This window comes from Lagenorhynchus albirostris, chromosome 8 (assembly GCF_949774975.1).
Source record: "Lagenorhynchus albirostris chromosome 8, mLagAlb1.1, whole genome shotgun sequence".
Classification (NCBI taxonomy): domain Eukaryota; kingdom Metazoa; phylum Chordata; class Mammalia; order Artiodactyla; family Delphinidae; genus Lagenorhynchus; species Lagenorhynchus albirostris.
This window is the reverse complement of record NC_083102.1, coordinates 17,606,529-17,626,124: the sequence shown is the minus strand read 5'-3', so window position 1 is coordinate 17,626,124 and position 19,596 is coordinate 17,606,529. Positions and strand designations below refer to the sequence as shown.

Below are 19,596 nucleotides of genomic sequence, written 5' to 3'. Positions count from 1 at the left end.
CGGCTTTTGTGTAACAAGGGCAGCGTTGAATAGTTTTGACAAGCCAGAAAGCCTAAAATAATTTATTAACTGGTCCTTTATAGAAAAAGTTTGCGGATTCTTGCTCTAGGACACCAGTCCAAAAACTTTAAACATCTTCAGCATATACTTTTTCATCTATAATTATACAATGGAGGTATGATTTAAATAAATAAATTTAAACAAAGTATAACTAAGAACTTTTTTAAAATCTTATTTTCTGGACTTCCCTGATGGCACAGTGGTTAAGAATCTGCCTGGCAGTGCAGGGGACACACGTTTGAGCCCTGGTCCGGGAAGATTCCACATGCCGCGGAGCAACTAAGCCTGTGAGCCACAACTGCTGAGCCCGCGTGCCACAACTACTGAAGCCCACGTGCCTAGAGCCTGTGCTCTGCAACAAGAGTAGCCCCCGCTCGATGCAACTAGAGAAAAGCCTGAATGCAGCAACGAAGACCCAATGCAACCAAAAATAAATCTTTTTTAAAAATCCTATATTCTCTTCTTTTTTTATATATCGTTTTCAGATTCTTTTCCATTATAGGTTATTACAAGATATCGAATTTAGTTCCCTGTGCTACATAGTAGGTCCTTGTTGTTTATTTTATATATAGTAGTGTGTATCTGCCCTATTTTCTCTTCTTCAGTTGATATCAGTATTTGCATTTCTCTTCCAAAGCTCAACATACTACGAGCTTTCCTTTGAGTTCACTCTTCCAGAGCCCAGGTATGACTCCAGGGCTGCTTTTTTCTTTTTTCTCCGTTCTTGTGTAACTAAATCCTTCTGCTAACCCTTCAGCTTGTCTCTGTCTTTCTGTGTCCATGTCCTTCTGTTGGGCAAGCCAGGCCCAGGGGAGAATATCCAGGTGAGGTCCCAGGAGACAGGGCTGGACTCCTGGATGAGATGGTACTGACCTGGGGGCGGCTGACTGTAAAACCAAAACCTGAAACCAGCTTGTGGGGTTGAAAACCATTACTCCAATACAACCAGGCAGATTCCAAAGTTAGAAAACAGGTTGCCAAAATTTAGCTGCTGCTCCAAGCTGCCCCTTGCCCTGCAGCCAGCTTTGGCGTCTTTTTCATTCCAGCTCTCCCTACGGCACCCTCTGCTACCCCCGCTGCCGGGTCAATGAGACTTGGAGAAGAGGGTGGGGCTGGATGGGCAGAGACCAATGAAAGTCAGATGGGTTCTCATGCAGAGACACCTCTGGCATGAGAGGCCCTGGGTTTACAGACTCCATCAGCTTGAAGTGCCCTATCTGACCTTTTCCGCAGGCCTGAGCACCATTCTGCAGCCTTCTTGGGTCACCTCGTGACCCACATATTCCAGAGGGCAATATTCCAGAGCCCTTCTTGGCAACTCATAACTCACCCTGCTACTGCCTGGCCATTAGAGGATCTGGAAAATCAGAGGATGCCTGGTAGGTGTAAATCAAAAGCTATGAGTTAGTGTTATTAGTTGCAAGCAACAGAAACTGACTTTGACCAACTTAAGCAAAAAATGGGCAGTTATTTGAAGAGCACTCGTAGCTCAATGAAGAGTTGAATGAAGAGTTGACCAACCAGGAGTTGGAAGGATAGCAGTAGTGGGTCTAGGGTCACAGCAGAAGGAACACGGACTTTCTCTTTCGGGGCATTACCTTCGGGTAACTCAGCCCCATCCACCGTCTCTTCCTTGTGCCATCACTCAGAAGTCAGACTCCAAGGAGACGGGATCTGATTGGGCCCGCCTGGGTTATGTGCCCACCCCTGCAGGCAGCCCACGGCATTAGGGTGGAGGTGGGGTCCTGCAGCTGGCAGCTCTCTGGGAGGCGTAGAATGGGGAAGGGGCAGTTTTTCCAAAGGAAAGGGAAGAAAGGCAGGAGGAAGATGCAGGAAGGAGGCGGCCACTCGGCACCGTCACCATGATAGGGAACATCCTGGGTGGGGGAGCCCAGCAAGTCTTCCCACGCATGTTCTGTGCTACTGCAGCAAGTGAACCGGCCATGTGGTCAGTAGGCAATACAACAGTGGAGTGGGCCTGCTTCTATGCTCCTGCCACGCAGAAGCGCTTTCCACCTCTACCCGCCACTAAGCACACACCTGGAAGGGGATTATCTGCTGCCCTCCCCACTGCCCCAAGAAACAGGAGTTTACTGTAGCTGGTACACCCTGGTTCTGCACTATTAATGCGTGTTTCTTGCGCAGATGTTTTCCTCTCCCCACTCTCCACCTATTCTAGATGACACAGCTCTAAGGCAGGCAGGCAGGAACCCTGAAGTGATAAAGTTTTTTAACAGCACAGTTAATTTCTTGCGCCCTTTGATTTTCCAGACTGAGAGTCCTACCCTCCAGCGTGGGAACTCCCCTGGCTGGCTGAGGCTCCTCAGGCAGAGGCGACTCACAGACCCGAAGGAGCGCCATTCACGGCCGTGGGGAGCCGGATAGAATCACACGCAGCAACGTGGAGCCTCTCAAGTACAGGGCTCATGGTGACTCCCCAGGCTGCAAGAGGGGGAGGGGCCCACAGAACACTAAATGGCTTGAGCAGATCCAGGGACAACGGCAGGACAAAGGGGGGGGGGATGCAGACTGTTACAGGCTGCGGACCAGATTCAATCCTGATTCACAGGAAAAGACTAGAAAAAGAGGGGCATGGAGGATGAAGCTTAAGCCCCCTATGCCAGACTTGGAATTTCTAAAAGAACTAACCCTCTTCCTGCAGAGGGAAGGGGCCATTCCAAGAGGCCTCTAGGGCAGAGGGGTGTTTGCCAGAACGTGGCACTGGCTGGTACCAGGCAGGTGTCACCGACCATCAGGCGGGAAGTGGGCCACTTTACCGGAGGGGCCCTCGGTGCCCACCAAATGGTAGGGGCCGGACCCAATGCAGAAACTGAGTACGGGGGAGGATTCTGAACCCACAGCAAAGCTGGAGCAAATAAGGCATAGTTCCAAGACAGCTCTTCAGAATGTAGGGCCTGTGAGGGTCCTTTTTGTCTGTGCTTCCAGGAGTTTCTGCCATTTCAAGGGCAACTTGACCCATAGACTCATGAGCTCTCAGCTAACAGTGTGGAAGTGAGGTGTGTGCTTGGGAACGTCTCAGGAGACCAGGGGCCCAGAGGCAGGAGCCATGAGGGTCCCACACAATCCTAGCCCCAGCTGACCCCCTACCCCTGCGATGGCAGCCAGCTGAGGCCCAGGGAAAATGACTGGAAGAAGCAGATGCGGCTGGAGACTGGGGGCAGGAAGCAGCCCACATTTACTTGCTGCCTTTGAGGCCGAGACCCCAGGGAATAAAGCACCCCCTTCAGGTGAGACACTCAGAGGCTTATCCAGATTCAAGACAAGTTCTGCTGGGCCCCTGGGTGGGAAGGAGAGGAGGAGGGGCGGGCACGGTGCCAGGACGGAGGGGAGAGCTCTTTGCCCAGGATCCAGTCTCAGCCAGCTGTCCTGAGAGACCCTGGGGAGTGGCTCGCCCACAGAGCCAGGCACAGTTTGTGCGGGGCAGAACCAGTGTCTGCTCCCCCCACCCCCTTCTTTGTTGGGACATAAGACTTATTAGGAAGACGCTGTAGAAGAATGATGTTTTGGAAATAATAATAGTGCTAGATTCCTCAGGCAAAAAAAAAAAAAAAAAATCACTATTTATAAAGGGAAGGATTTCACCCTGCAGGTAGTTGAGGGGGTCAATGATGAGGGGAAATGGAGAAAGTCAGAGCCTTGGGGGGCGTCTTCAAGAGGTGGCTGAGCCCCACTTCCTGAGGGAGAGTCCAGCAAGAGGACAGCAAGACCCAGAAGGGACCATCTGCATGACAGGTCCAAGTGGCAGGGACCCACATTCCACCCTCCCTGGTCACTGAAGCAGCTGAAGGATTCCTGGATCCTCGAGCCAGAGCATCAGAGAATCAGAGGTGATCATGATGGCTGATGGGCCTGAAACGACAAGAGCCTTCTTGTGGGGACCTACGTGAACTGAAGAACATGGACCAGAGAGACAATAGACACCTACGGGGACACCTGAGAGCACAGGTGACTCTGGGCCCAATGGGGCCTTCCCTAAAGCCTTGGCACTACCAATGTGCTCCCGAACTTAGCCACAAGCTCCAGTAAAGGGGGAAACCCCAGTCCAAAGGTTAAACACCTGCCATCCCAGTAGAATGGAGGGGCACAATAAAAATGAGTGTTTTCTACTTTTGGCCCACCTGCATTTTTCTGATTGAAATTCATACTTGTTACGGACACCGTAAGGAGAAAGGAAGGCTGAGCCTCTGCATAAGTAGAACATTTCTCCAGGAGTAGCAGCTGTGGCTGTGTGGGCCACGGGCAAAGCAGAGTCAGTGTTTGTCTTCCCCACACGCCACCTCCGTGCTCAAATCAGGGACTAGTTATCATGGAGGGGGCCCGTGGTTGGCCCTCCATTGCACCATCCCCAGTGTTGTACTGGAGACAGTGCTGTCCTGGCACTGGGCTCCATCGTAGTTCCTCTGCTTTCCAGGGGTTGATGGCAGCAGAGTGGGGTGGGAGCCCAGGTCCGAGGACCCCACCCAGCTCCTGTATGTCTTCCCCACTCGAGTGTGGGCACCGGTTCCTCTCTGTGAACCAGCTGCAGCAGTTGTGGGAGCCCAGGGCCGGAGACCTTCCAAGATCTGTGCTATACGCTGAATGTTTGTGCTCCCCCCAAATTCATATGTTAAATCCTAATGCCCAATGTGATGGTATTTGGAAGTGGGGCCTTTGGGAGGTGATTAGGTCATAGGGATGGAGCCCTCGTAAATGGGATTAATGCCCTTATAAAAGAGACACCAGAGACTTCCCTCGACCCTTCTGCCATGTGAGGACACAGCAAGAAGATGGCCGTCTATGAACCAGGAAGTGGGTCCTCACCAGACACTGAAACTGCCATCGCCTTGATTTTGGACTTAGCCTCCAGAACTGTTGTTAAAGCCACCTGGTCTATGGGATTTCTATTATTACAGCCCAAACAGAGTAAGACAATCTGGCATGTGTGGAATTCCCTTGTGACTGGCTTTACAAGGAGAGAGTGGCTTTGGCCTCTGGGCTTTTTTCTTCGCTCAATTTCTCTCAATAGGAGTTTGACCTAAATACTTTTTGCACGTGGTATCCGTCTTCTCATCGATCATTTCTAAGGGGGCTGAGTAGCAGTGGAGCTTGGGCTACACGTTAAAGATGCTTCTCCTGAGAGGCACACAAGGTGACCGTCATGGGTGGTTTCTGCCCAGCTCTGACCAAGACCCACGTGAACTCAGTCCTCCACTGAATGCCAGCCTGGCAAGATGTTCAAAGGCTGATTTCAGGGCCTACTAGTGTGAACATTGCTTCTCCCTTTTTTGCCTCCAACTTCTTTCTGGGAAGTAGAATTCTAGATTATGAAAGCTGAAAGGAACTATAGAAGAAACTAAGGTCCAGAGAAGGAGGGAACCTGCTTGGTCCACACGCCTCATCTCAGTGAATGACACCAGCATCCACCAATACCCAAGCCAGAGCTCAGTTCACCATATGCAAGTCTTCCCAAGTTCTACCAAATTCATCTTCTATAATAAATATATCGCATGTGTGTCCAGTTCTTCAATGGTAGCAAGTATATTAATTTCATCTAAGCCAACTTCATTACATCAACTCTTCAAACATAAATCTAGTCATGTCATTCTCCTTTTTAAAACTCTCTCTTACTCACCCGTGCCCCGCAGATACAGTCAAATGAACACTTAGCCTGGCCTGTGATGTCCTTCAGGATTGGCTCCTCCAAGCCCCATTGATCCCCGTCAGAGTGTCTGGCACACACAGTAAGTCCTCCATGAAGAGCAACTGGACTGAATCCCATCATCCAGGCCTGTTCAATATGTCTCAGTCAATAATTGTGGCTGTGAACTCTTGGGCTAGGTCTTGTCCACAAAGAGGTGGACTCCAACACCTTCCCTTCCACAGTCCACAGGTTCTGGCTACAAAACCATAGGGGATGCCTGGAAGCACAGGTTCCAGTCTTCTCTACCTGAGCCCAGGATTGACACCACGAGATGGACTACTGGTCGAGGAGCCCCCCAGGGCATGAGATGCTGCTATCACAGCGGGAGGACCTGGGCTGGGTTTTCTCTAAAACTTTAGAAATCTCATCTCCATTTCAGAGGATGACACAGCCCCTCCCTCAGAAAGGGGCATAGCTTAACCAAGGTCTTTGGCCTCCATGCTGGTTTTAAAATGTACCTGGGATTTTACTTTCATTCAGGTAAGATGAGGCCGACAGATTAGGAGATGACTGCCATTGAAAAGGTAGTTTGTTACTCACAGGTCCCAAGAAGCGGGGCATGGCCCACCACGTAGGGCCACACAGAGAAGCACCTGAGTCAGTCACGGGGCAGAACGAGGGAAGGGAAAGCTTGGGCAAAGGCCTGTCTTGTGTCTTTTTTGCAGGAAGGAATGAGTGAGGCCGGGTAAGTAGCTGAACAGGCTTAAGATTGGTTAGTGTGAATAATTCTGGGGGGCTCTGGGGCTTAGGTGTTGTCACCACTTGTGTGGTATCTTGCCCTGGCAGGATTAGGGCAGGGGGATGGATGGCGGCTTGGCCACATGAAGGAGGTGGCTGAGGGTACGCTCTGGATTGGATGGTTAGCATATGAAAGGCTCACTCACAGGTGAGTCACTTGCTATCTCTAAGGATTGGCTAGCCCTGAGAAGGGCAGTCTTTCTCTGGCCAGTGAGCCCCAAATGCCAGGAAACAAGAAACTATAGTTAATACAATACGAGATGGAGAGGTTTTAAGTGTTTCACAGTCTCACCGCTCACCAGAGCAGCTCCTCGGGGGTGCTACCTTTGCTCCCATCCCCTTTGTAATGACCCCAGAAGTCCGTTCTTCCATGAAAACGGCTCATGGAGAAGGACCATGGAAGGCTTCTGGGAGAGAGGAGTGAGAGTCCTAAATAAAACATTTCCTGAGAGGACTTCCGGGAAGATGGCGGAAGAGTAAGACGCGGAGATCACCTTCCTCCCCACAGATACACCAGAAATACATCTACGCGTGGAACAACTCCTACGGAGCACCTACTGAACGCTGGCAGAAGACCTCAGACCTCCCAAAAGGCAAGGAACCCCCCACGTACCTGGTTAGGGCAAAAGAAAAAACTAAACAGAGACAAAAGGATAGGGACGGGTCCTGCACCAGCGGGAGAGAGCTGTGAAGGAGGAAAAGTGTCCACACACTAGGAAGCCCCTTCGCGGGTAGAGACTTCGGGAGGCGGAGTGGGGGAGCTTGGGAGCCGCGGAGGAGAGCACAGCAACAGGGGTGCGGAGGGCAAAGCGGACAGATTCCAGCGCAGAGGATCGGGCCGACCGGAACTCACCAGCCGAGAGGCTTTTCTGCTCGCCCGCCGGGGCGGGCGGGACTGGGAGCTGAGGCTCCGGCTTTTGTCGGAGCGCCGGGAGAGGACTGAGGTTGGCGGCGTGAACACAGCCTGCAGGGCGTTAGTGCACCGCGGCTAGACGGGAGAGAGTCCCGGGAAAAGTCTGGACCTGCCGAAGAGGCAAGAGACTTTTACGTCCCTCTTTGTTTCCTGGTGCACGAGGAGAGGGGATTAAGAACGCTGCTTGAGAGAGCTCCAGGGACGGGCGCGAGCCGCGGCTAAAAGTGCGGAGCCCAGAGACAGACATGAGACGCTAAGGCCGCTGCTGCCGCCACCAGGAGGCCTGCGTGCGAACACAGGTCACTAGCCACACGCCCTTCCGGGGAGCCTGTGCAGCCTGCCACTGCCAGGGTCCCGGGATCCAGGGACAACTCCCCCGGGAGAACGCACGGCGCGCCTCAGGCTGCAACGTCACGCCGGCCTCTGCCGCTGCAGGCCCGCCCCACACTCCGTGACCCTCCCTACCCCCCGGCCTGAGTGAGCCAGAGCCTCCGAATCAGCGGCTCCTTTAACCCCGTCCTGTCTGAGCAAAGAACAGACGCCCTCCGGCGACCTACACGCACAGGCGGGGCCAAATCCAAAGCTGAGCCCCTGGGAGCTGTGAGAACAAAGAAGAGAAAGGGAAATCTCTCCCAGCAGCCTCAGAAGCAGCGGATTAAAGCTCCACAATCAACTTGATATACCCTGCATCTGTGGAATACCTGAATAGTCAACGAATCATCCCAAATTAAGGAGCCCTGTGGATGAAAGGCTCTTAGTGCTGCAGCCAGGAGTCAGTGCTGTGCCTCTGAGGTGGGAGAGCCAACTTCAGGACACTGGTCCACAAGAGGCCTCCCAGCTGCACATAATATCAAACAGCAAAAATCTCCGAGAGATCTCCATCTCAACGCCAGCACCCAGCTTCACTCAACGACCAGCAAGCTACAGTGCTGGACATCCTATGCCAAACAACTAGCAAGACAGGAACACAACCCCACCCATTAGCAGAGAGGCTGCCCAAAATCATAATAAGTCTACAGACACCCCAAAACACACCACCAGACGTGGACCTGCCCACCAGAAAGACAAGATCCAGCCTCATCCACCAGAACACAGGCACTAGTACCCTCCACCAGGAAGCCGACACAACCCACTGAACCAACCTTAGCCACTGGGGACAGACACAAAAAACAACAGGAACTACGAACCTTCAGCCTGCAAAAAAGGAGACCACAAACACAGTAAGATAAGCAAAATGAAAAGACAGAAAAACACACAGCAGATGAAGGAGCAAGATAAAAACCCACCAGACCTAACAAATGAAGAGGAAATAGGCAGTCTACCGGAAAAAGAATTCAGAATAATGATAGTAAGGTTGATCCGAAATCTTGGAGATAGAATGGACAATAGAATGGACAAAATGCAAGAATCAGTTAACAAGGACCTAGAAGAACTAAAGATGAAACAAGCAACGATGAACAACACAATAAATGAAATTAAAAGTACTCTAGATGGGATCAATAGCAGAATAACTGAGGCAGAAGAACGGATAAGTGACCTGGAAGATAAAATAGTGGAAATAACTATTGCAGAGCAGAATAAAGAAAAAAGAATGAAAAGAACTGAGGACAGTCTCAGAGACCTCTGGGACAACATTAAACGCACCAACATTCGAATTATAGGGGTTCCAGAAGAAGAAGAGAAAAAGAAAGGGACTGAGAAAATATTTAAAGAGATTATAGTTGAAAACTTCCCTAATATGGGAAAGGAAATAGTTAATCAAGTCCAGGAAGCACAGAGAGTCCCATACAGGATAAATCCAAGGAGAAATACGCCAAGACACATATTAATCAAACTGTCAAAAATTAAATACAAAGAAAACATATTAAAAGCAGCAAGGGAAAAGTAACAAATAACACACAAGGGAATCCCCATAAGGTTAACAGCTGATCTTTCAGCAGAAACTCTGCAAGCCAGAAGGGAGTGGCAGGACATATTGAAAGTGTTGAAGGAGAAAAACCTGCAACCAAGATTACTCTACCCAGCAAGGATCTCATTCAGATTTGATGGAGAAATTAAAACCTTTACAGACAAGCAAAAGCTGAGAGAGTTCAGCACCACCAAACCAGCTCTACAACAACTGCTAAAGGAACTTCTCTAGGCAAGAAACACAAAAGAAGGAAAAGACCTACAATAACAAACCCAAAACAATTAAGAAAATGGGAATGGGAACACACATATCGATAATTACCTTAAATGTAAATGGACTAAATGCTCCCACCAAAAGACACAGATTGGCTGAATGGATACAAAAACAAGACCCATATATTTGCTGTCTACAAGAGACCCACTTCAGACCTAGAGACACATACAGACTGAAAGTAAGGGGTTGGAAAAAGGTATTTCATGCAAATGGAAACCAAAAGAAAGCTGGAGTAGCAATTCTCATATAAGTTATATATATATATATATATATATATGTAAAAAAATAAAAAAAAAATAAAAAAAAATAAAACATTTCCTTGCCATCCTTTTTAAACAAGATTTGTGGTTTGGTGGGAAAAAATAGACTGATGTTGGAGTGGAGGTAGAAGGAGAGAGGTGCCAGAGAGCTCAGAAGAAAGTGGCTACAAGACGGCTTAGAGCCCAGGAGGGTCCCTGCAGCTTGAGTCACCTGCTCCTTAGTCACCTGGATTTTGGTCTGGGATCAAACTGGACAGTCGCAAAGGTCAGTCCTTGCTGATGTCTGTCTCCTTCCCTCCCTCAGACCTGCTCTGGGCTGGAGCAAGGCGTGTAGAGAACTGGGAAGTGGGGGGCGGATACAGCTGCTATCAAAGCAGAGGCACAGGGAATTCCCTGGCGGTGCTCTTACTGCCGAGGGCTTGGGTTCAGTCTCAGGTCAGGGAACTAAGATCCTGCAGGAAAAAGAAAAAGAAAAGAAAAAAAAGCAGCACAATCAGGCTTAGCGACTTGGATTTGTGGAGAAGGAAGATATTAAGGGATTGCGTTAACAGCTCTGAAAACTATAAACAGGACGGGGGGGTGGGAGGGGGTCGTTCTGTCAGGGCGACTGAGGAGTGAGTCCCCCAACGCTGAGCTCAGAGGTCTAGTCAGTTCCGTGTCTCACGGAATTTTCTTTGCAGGAAACTTGCGCACACCTGCATAAGTCTACACACCCTTCTCCTGATACTGTCTGGTTTTGGTTTGGGGTTTTTTCTTTCCCAGGATCCTGAAAGGGCTGGACCTTTATCTGCCCTGTGTCTTGTGTCCTGGGAAAGTCCAAAAGTCGCTCCGGTTGCTGCAGGGGATGTGAATGAGTTTCCTGAGCAACTCCACTCGCTGGGCGGACACTCAGAAGAATTTGGGGGGTAGGCTCAGAAGTCCCCAGAAGGGGTCTAAGAGGTCCTGGGCCACCAGGTCAAGCATACTTCTTCTAAGACAGTCTTGTAAAAGTGACTGCAGTGGCCAGGACACCCTCATTGACCAGAGGGCTCTGGTGGGTGCTGTGGGTGTGTGTTTGGAGGATGGGGGCAGGGGAAGAATGATAAACTTGAAATGGTGGAGCAGGGCAGGTAGAAATCAAAAGGCATCGTAATGGTAGGTTCAGCGGTGGCTGTTTGGGGCAGACATGTTATATTTTAGGCTCAGGGACTTCCATGGCGGTCCAGTGGTTAGGACTCTGCGCTTCCACTGCAGGGGAGGTGGGTTCAGTCCCTGGTTGGGAAACTGAGATCCCACATGCTGCGTGGCCGAAAAAAACTTTTTTTTAGGCTTAAACCATACACTCTATAAGTGTATGTGGAGGCTCTAGAAGCTGGTGAATCCGAAGTACAGTGTAATAGTCTTGGCATAAAATGATCAAGTCGTGACAGAAGCATTTGAATAAACCTAGACCCAGGCCAGGACAACCCTTGTAATAAGAGCCTCCTGATGGACCTGTCGCTCAGGTCTTACCTTCCCTCCTGTCTCAGAAATGGCAACCACCAGCCCTCACAAGGTATCCTTCCCCTCAGTGAAGCCCTGACCCCGTTATTTCCTGAACCCAAAGTTAGTTGTTTTAATGCAACACAGCACCCTGCTCCCCAACACTGAAAAGTGACCAGCCTGGCCCCCCGAACTGTCACCATGCCTCCAATAATTAGCTTAGAACGTGTTCCCAGACCAATGACCGCTCTGGGAACACAGATGGGGCACTTAGCCCTTTAGAGAACAAAGTAGATGATTTGAACCCAACAAAATGGTTTTGGGAGGGAACAAAGAAAAACGTCCTGCGGGGAGGGTTGCATTTGTGCCAGACCTTGTTGGGTCAGGGAGGGCTTCGTAAAGGAGGCTGGGCGGGGAGGGATGCTGCGGGAGGCTGTGCAGTGGGAGAACCGGAGGGGCTGGGGCTGAAGGCGCAGAGGTTACACGCCTGCCATCTCTATCGCCCCCCGCATTGCCTTGAAGCGGCCCCCGTTGCCATTCACAGGATGGTTCTGTGGGCGAGACCATGTCATGGTTCCAGTGGATGACACTTTGGTTGACCTTACACTTGATAACACACTTTCTTCCATAATTGTTTCCTGGCATAGAGATAAGGGAATTGCTTCACTCAACTCTAGGATGCCCAGCGGAAGATGAAACAGATCCATATACCAACTTGGGGACGGTGGGAACTGTCGAGTGACTTCACGGAGATCATTTGGGATGTTCTGTGATAGAAATGCCTGTGGGGTTTTCTGCCCTGAAATATGTTTTCTGCAGGACTGGAGGGCTGCTCTCTTTGGCATCAGTTCTCTTAATTCCGGCAGCTCCTCGGAGTCTCTCTAAGGACCCCTAGGACCCAGGCTGCTGCCCTTCTCCTTTCAGCTCGGACATCATCAAGGCAGGCTCAGGCCACTCTCTGGGCTCTGATGCTGAATGGGGTGTCAGCTAACAGGCTGCACTGTGCTGACCTGTCCCTGGGGACAGTGGTGCAGTCTGGAGCTCCAGAGGGTGAGCACGCAGCACACCAGCACACTGTGAACTCTCTCCACGCAAGGGGGACACACCAGGACCCTCAGCTCTCGTGGAACTCCTGAGCCCTCTGAGGATGGCTTCCACGGGGCAATGAGTGCCTCAGTCGTGGGCGCTCACCTGGCTGGCTCCGCTGTCTTCTCCTGTGCTGACCCTGTGGGTGGATGGCCCCAAGGAAGCAGGGGAACAAGGTCTCCCACACTCCTCCTTGCTCATGCCCGTCTCCCTGTTCAGATTTTGCAGAGGATGTGGTAGGTATGATAGGAAGACAGTAGAGCTGGGGGCATCGTGGCTGCAGGGAACTGCTGCAAGCAGAGAGCGCCAGCAGGGAGTGTCCCCAACCCTAGCTTTACCACTGAGGGCAGTGGGGTCGCTGGTAAGTAGCACTCGAAGACTAAAACCCACCTCTGCGCTCCCAGCCAGCGTCCTCTGGACTGACCCAGACAATTCCTTCCCTGTCCTCTACTTGGGGCCTCCTTCGCTTTATCACCTTGCAGTCTGCCAGAGCCTGTGTGATAGAGAACGAGGGGAGCAGTGACACCCAGTGGAGGAATCATCACCATCTCTCTCCTTCCTGGAGACGGGAATTGGCCTGCCTTCTGCTTGGCCTGAATCCTGAACAGATCTCACCTTCCCAGGACTGGGCTTGAGTCCTGTCCGTGGTGCTGACATCCCAGGGTGGGAGGAAAGGCAAGCTGACTGGAAGGTGCCGGAAGGGCCTGACATGTGACCTCTGCTGCCTTGAGGGAAGCCCACGAAGCCACGCCTGGCTCCAAGTGCCTCTCCCAGGACCAGTCCACTTCTCTCCACCCAGGGAGGCGGCCCTACACAGGAGGAGGCACGTGGGGCTGATGGACGAGGTTGGCCTGGGGACACAGAGTCACCTTCCTGCCCTTTACCCTGATAGCTTTTTCACCCCGATAACTGGGGTTTTCAGAGGTACTTTCTCAGATGGACCACACCCTGATCTCTGGCCACCCCAAAACAGTCATAAAATCTTGAATTTTGGAAGAAACTTTAGAGATCATAGAGAGGTCCAGCTTCTGAGCTGGTGTGGCATTCCCCCATATGGCTCTGCCCCAGAACAGGCTGTTTAGTTTGTGTGCACAGCTTCATGAACACCTAGCCCTGTCCCAGGAGACTGAAGCATGGTTCAAGAGCACCCCCTACTGTCAGCCTTCTGTGGGCCCAAACCTGGTGGTGAGGGCACTTGGATACCTTCACCCCTCCCAAAGCCCCAAACCCAGGATTTTTTTGCCACGTCTATTTATTAAAACTCCTGGTACTCTCCACCACCTCCTTTCCTTTCTTTGCTGTAAGACTGATAAGTATTTTGGGGCGACATCAAATTATTCTGATGGGGTCTATTTCAGACCCCTTGCTACTTGTTTACCACTTTTTTTTTTATGCATTCTCCTGCCTTCCTGCTACATTTTCCAAAGTGCTACTTGTCCATTTTGTATGTTCTTAAGCTCCAAATCCTGATTCTACCTCTGGCCTTCTCATTATACTGAGTTTATGGATTCCCTTAAGATTTCTTATATTTACCTCAAAACCCTCTGTCTTATTTGCTACTATCTTGGAGGAAAAAGTATCCCTCTTCCTAAGAGTAAACCTTCACGTGTGCTCTTGAGTCAATTTGGCATTCTTGTTCAAATTTACTTTTCCCAATAGTTTTGTCTGCTCTGACTTCTAACAGGCTTACGGTTTCCTGGGGACGGGCGGGGCGGGGGCGGGCAGGAAGCTGCCTTGACTCTGCTTTTGCCTCTCAGATTGTGTTGTCACCATCTCTTCATCAAACATCTTTGCCATACATTATGTCTAATCCTTTAATTCCTATTCATCCTTCATGCTTCAACCTACTGCCACAGGCTTTCAGTACCTCCTCTGGATTAAAACCAGTTCTTGGAAGATCATTACTGATCGCCTACCTGTAAAATTTACTAGTACCCCACCACCCAAAGTTTCCTTCCTTGCCTCATTTATTCAAACAGGATGGCAGGCAGTATGCTAAGCCCTGGGAACACGTGGACAGAAAGAAACAAAACATCCCTTCTTCATACAAAAGGTACAACAGGAGTAGGACCACCTAAATTTGAGAGATGTCTTCAAGGAGATTACCAGGGTGAGGATAAGACTGGTGTTCTCCATTCCAGATTGAGAGAACAGAAATGTGTGGAACAGACAGACAGTCACATGAAACAGAGAGTATCACTGTCTGTCCGGAAGAAGGCCCTGGGTACCACACTAGCAAAACTTAAACTTCACTATGAAGGTATTGGGAGTGGGGGGTTTTGGAGAGTTTTGAAGGGAAGTGACATAACCCATTTTAGATGCTCTAAACCGCAGGTGCTAGCTTGTCTGCTGACAATTAATCATCAACCCTACATCCTGCTACCCTCCCTTCCGCATCACAGTTCTCAGGTTCCCTCCAACAGGATCCCAGGTTAGACCCTGCAGATAAGAGGCACAAAAGTGAAATTTGTGGGCTTCCCTGGTGGCGCAGTGGTTGAGAATCTGCCTACTAATGCAGGGGACACGGGTTCGAGCCCTGGTCTGGGAGGATCCCACATGCCGCGGAGCAACTAGGCCCGTGAGCCACAACTATTGAGGCTGCGCGTCTGGAGCCTGTGCTCCGCAACAAGAGAGGCCGCCATAGTGAGAGGCCCGCGCACCGCCATGAAGAGTGGCCCCTCTTGCCACAACTAGAGAAAGCCCTCGCACAGAAACGAAGACGCAACACAACAAAAATAAATAAATTAATTAAAAAAGTGAAATTTGTAAGGTGAGAAAGAAGTCTAACTCCTAGAATTGGCAGCTGTGGGTGGTGGGTGGCCACTGGCAAACGTGGGGTTTTGGTAGCTACTTTCCAGAGCCCTCCTGAGAATCACCAAGTTGGCGCTGCAGGCAGCTGAGAGAAAGCTCCTTGGCGAAGGCTTTCCTGGGGCCACAGTGCTTCCAGATCCCCTGAAAGCCAGCGAGGTCCTCCTGATCTTTCCTCTCCCAGCCCTTCCAGTGGTTGTAACATCCCTGATTTCCTGATGAAACCCTGATACAGGATGCCATTTTGAATAAGTCTTGCCTAGAAATGGTCCTACATCGACACCATATACTCAGTTCTCCGTCATGTCAGACCACTAATCTCTATTTTTCCCAAGATTTCTATCTCACTTCTCTCCACTGTAAAGATGACTCCAAAACTATATATATATATTTACTTTTAGCCTTTCTCCTAAGCTCCACATCCAAATTTCCAATTATTTCCTGGACACCTCCACCTGGATGACCTGCTGAAACCTCTAACTCAACAAATTCGATAAGAATCGCCTTCCTCTTTTTCGTCTCGGTCGCTGACATGCCATCCAGACTAAGGAAGACCCGGAAACTTAGGGGGCACGTGAGCCACGGCCACGGCCGCATCGGCAAACACCGGAAGCACCCGGGAGGCCGCGGTAATGCTGGTGGCATGCATCACCACAGGATCAACTTCGACAAATATCACCCAGGATACTTTGGGAAAGTTGGTATGAGGCATTACCACTTAAAGAGGAACCAGAGCTTCTGCCCAACTGTCAACCTTGATAAATTGTGGACCTTGGTCAGTGAGCAGACACGGGTAAATGCTGCCAAGAACAAGACTGGAGCTGCTCCTATCATTGATGTGGTGCGATCGGGTTACTACAAAGTTCTGGGGAAGGGAAAGCTCCCAAAGCAGCCTGTCATCGTGAAGGCCAAATTCTTCAGCAGAAGAGCTGAGGAGAAGATTAAGGGTGTCGGTGGGGCTTGTGTCCTGGTAGCTTGAAGCCACGTGGTGGGAGATTCATTAAATGATAACAAGTGCTTTAAAAAAAAAAAAAAAAAAAGAATCGCCTTCCTTTTAGGGACTTCCCTGGTGGCGCAGTGGTTAAGAATCCGCCTGCCAATGCAGGAGACACGGGTTCAATCTCTGGTCTGGGAAGATCCCACATGTCATGGAGCAACTAAGCCCATGGGCCACAACTACTGAGCCTGCGCTCTAGAGCCTGCGAGCCACAACTACTGAGCCTGCGTGCCACAACTACTGAAGCCCACGCGCCTAGAGCCCGTGCTCTGCAACAAGAGAAGCCACTACAATGAGAAGCCCGCACACTGCATCAAAGAGTAGCCCCCGCTCGCCACAACTAGAGAAAACCAGCATGCAGCAACAAAGACACAACACAGCCAAAAATAATAAGTAAATTTATTTTTTAAAAAAAGGAATAGCCTTCCTTTTAAACTACTTCCTTTTCATGAGTCCACAGTTCTTTTAAGCACAATACAGTTACTTATTCCAGTTATCTGGCTGAAAACCACAGGCACACTACATTTCACGCTCATTCAGGTAAACATTTATTGAGAGGCTACAATATGCCAGGCCCTTTGCTAAGTGCTGGGACTAGAATGGTTAACAGGTAGATGTGTTCCCTGCTCTCAGAGCTTAAAGTCCAGTGGAGGATCTAGGAGAAACCTAAATACATTTCTGAAATACCTTAAAAAAAAATCCTTTACCTGTAACTTGCAAAAATTCAAGATTCTGAAATATCTTTTGAATTATTTCCCCTTCTCTTTCCCACCCCCCCTTATCCACCAGTAACATTCACCTGGACTATTTCTCTAGTTTACTAGCTAGACCTTTTATTGCATCATGGGCTTTTTTATGTTTTGATGAAACACACATGCACATACAGTATTTTGCAGAAAATTTCAGGGGGTCATCAACAGTCCCTTTGAGGCCAAACCCCAGGTTCTTGGGGTTTCTCATTAACCTAAAGAACCCCACCTCAGTGTCTCTCCCATCTTCACCATTCCCGCCTAGGGCTGTGTGTTTATAAAACACAATCCTATCATGTCTCTCTCCTGAAACAGAAACTGTCAGTGGCCCATTTTCAACAAAAGCAGTGCCCCGTACACCCCGAGGCCTCCTCTCTCAAAAGTGCCCTGCACAAACCCAGGTTCCTTCCAAACTGAGATGCAACCCCCAAATACGCCCTACGCAAGCTCATCACGAGGGCTTTCTTTGCTCAGGCTGTCCCCTCACCCAAGTCTCAGCTTATCCAAAGCTCTCACTTCTTTGAGCTACTTTGACATTTTGTACTTCAGACATTTACATCCGGTCTTAGTTTTAGAGTTGATTATCCAAACTTTTTCAGAGTAAGAGAGCAGGAATCATCTTATCTTCGTACCTCCTGAAGCACCTGGCATAAGGCCCAGCCCAAAGCAGATGTTTGGAAGAAATGTTAGACTAAATTAAACTCAAATTTCCCTTTCACATCTTAGTCCCACTTGTGTCCTTCATGCTTTTTCCTCTCCTACGTAACTGTCCTTCAAATATTTGAAGACAATTACCTTGTCCCTTGTTCCTTATCTGCACAAAATCCAGAAGATCCTGGCTAACTTGGTGATCTAATTCAATGTCAACAACAGTCAGTATAAGCATAAAATAGTCAAGAAGTCCCTAAGGGCTCTATTTCCCAACTAACCTTCGACTCACACTCTATGATTTGGGGCAAGCAGTATCTCTTCATACCCTTTCTTCTACCACCACTTAGCTAAAATAAGAGGGAAACAAATCATCTCACCCTCATCTTAGTCATTTCTTGTAAACAAGAGAGGTGGCAAAGCACTTGGAGCCTTGGAACAGAAAGGGAGTATGACCAAGGTTATGCATAAATGTAACTGAGAATGGTTAACAACTAGCTTTAGCTCTGCTATTAAATCTGTGACCCAGGACAAAACTCAACTTTTTGGGGCCTGTTTACCTACTTTTTGCATATTACGGAGACTGATAAAAGCCGAGGAATTTACACCACTGAAACAACATTAAAAAAAAATCTTCTGGACGATATGTAATCTTCTGGACCTTAGGCATTTTATCAATTGTATTTCAGTTTTGCAAATACGAAAGCTGAAAACAAAAAAGCCACAGATCATTGTTTCTTTAAATTCTCTTATGAGTTATTTATGAGCCTTAGAGTTTTAAAATCAACCAGCCTACACACAAAAAAGTTCTATTTGGCCTATTAACCTCTATTGGTTTTATACACCTACTTCCATCAACTCTGAAGGGAAGTTGTGGAAGGAAGTGCAAGGACTCCACTTACAAACAGCTGCTTAACACACCCGGTTTCCCTCAGAGATGGATCAAATGCAGAATATATTCTTTAAAATGACCAATTCTTATTAGATGTGCCTTGAACATTTGGGCCAATGTTTATGTTCTTTCCCAAATTATTTGGGTTACCACCAATAGAAACAGTTATCTTACCCTTTAAAGGGATATTTTTCTAATCATGTACTCATTTCTTTAAATCAGTTTGTTCAGAAACAATTTTAGAAATGAATTTTCAAAGGCGGCTCTTCCTGGTAGGAAATTGCCTGCATGTCTAAAGGCTATGTCTAGACTAAGTTAATAATGCGTTCAGCACAAAGAAGTAAGTACTGATTTTTGTGACAAAATAAGTATTTGGTTTTTTAAAGAATTCATGCTAATGTCCTCGGTCATCTTTCACTTGGATAGAACACTTGAGCGGAAATAGCCACATGTGACAAAGGATATGTCTCACGATTCTGTTTAAGGTACATAAGCTGTCAGCTCTTGAAAGTTTACATACCCTAAATATAATAAGGACCTTAAATCAAATGATGTTGGTAAAAACTTGATAGAAAACTCCAATAACAAGTGCAGTGTATATGCCATGTCTTCAAATTTGGGCAAGCGTTGGTGGAGATCACTAACTGCATTCAGCTCTGTATTGGTCATCATAGCATAATCCTGGTGGAAACACACTGTTCACACTTATTACCTGTTCACAAAATACAATTCATATAGAGTTAAGGATAGGCTATTCTTTCCTCCTCTGCAGTTTCTGGAATTGCTCTAACTCAATGTAGCCTAGAAAATGACCCACAGCCATCTGACTTGCAACCTCCCCTAAGACTGCAGTAAAAGTTGCCTTCAACATCTCGACTAAAATTTTAACCATTAATATAATACCCTGTATGATGAGCTTTTGGAAAACAAACTATTGATTGTAAATCAAAAGAGCTTCATCGGAAAAGACGATGTTAAAAGGAGAGAAACCACTTCAAAACAAAACAAACACGTGGGCAGGTGCTATTCAAACCAAGGTCCATAGCAAGAAGCTCCCTCTACTGCCCGACAAACTAAGCCTATTAGCTTATAAAACCAGAG

General features: G+C 48.7%; 1 protein-coding gene across 1 annotated transcript; it reads left to right on the top strand.

Annotated features, from left to right (window-relative positions):
• The first annotated feature begins 15,725 nt into the window (after positions 1-15,725).
• Positions 15,726-16,226, top strand: LOC132524117 (large ribosomal subunit protein uL15). The gene has a single exon (XM_060155958.1). The coding sequence runs from the start codon at positions 15,742-15,744 to the stop codon at positions 16,186-16,188; it is 447 nt and encodes a 148-aa protein (XP_060011941.1). The 5' UTR covers positions 15,726-15,741; the 3' UTR covers positions 16,189-16,226.
• Positions 16,227-19,596: the final 3,370 nt, after the last annotated feature.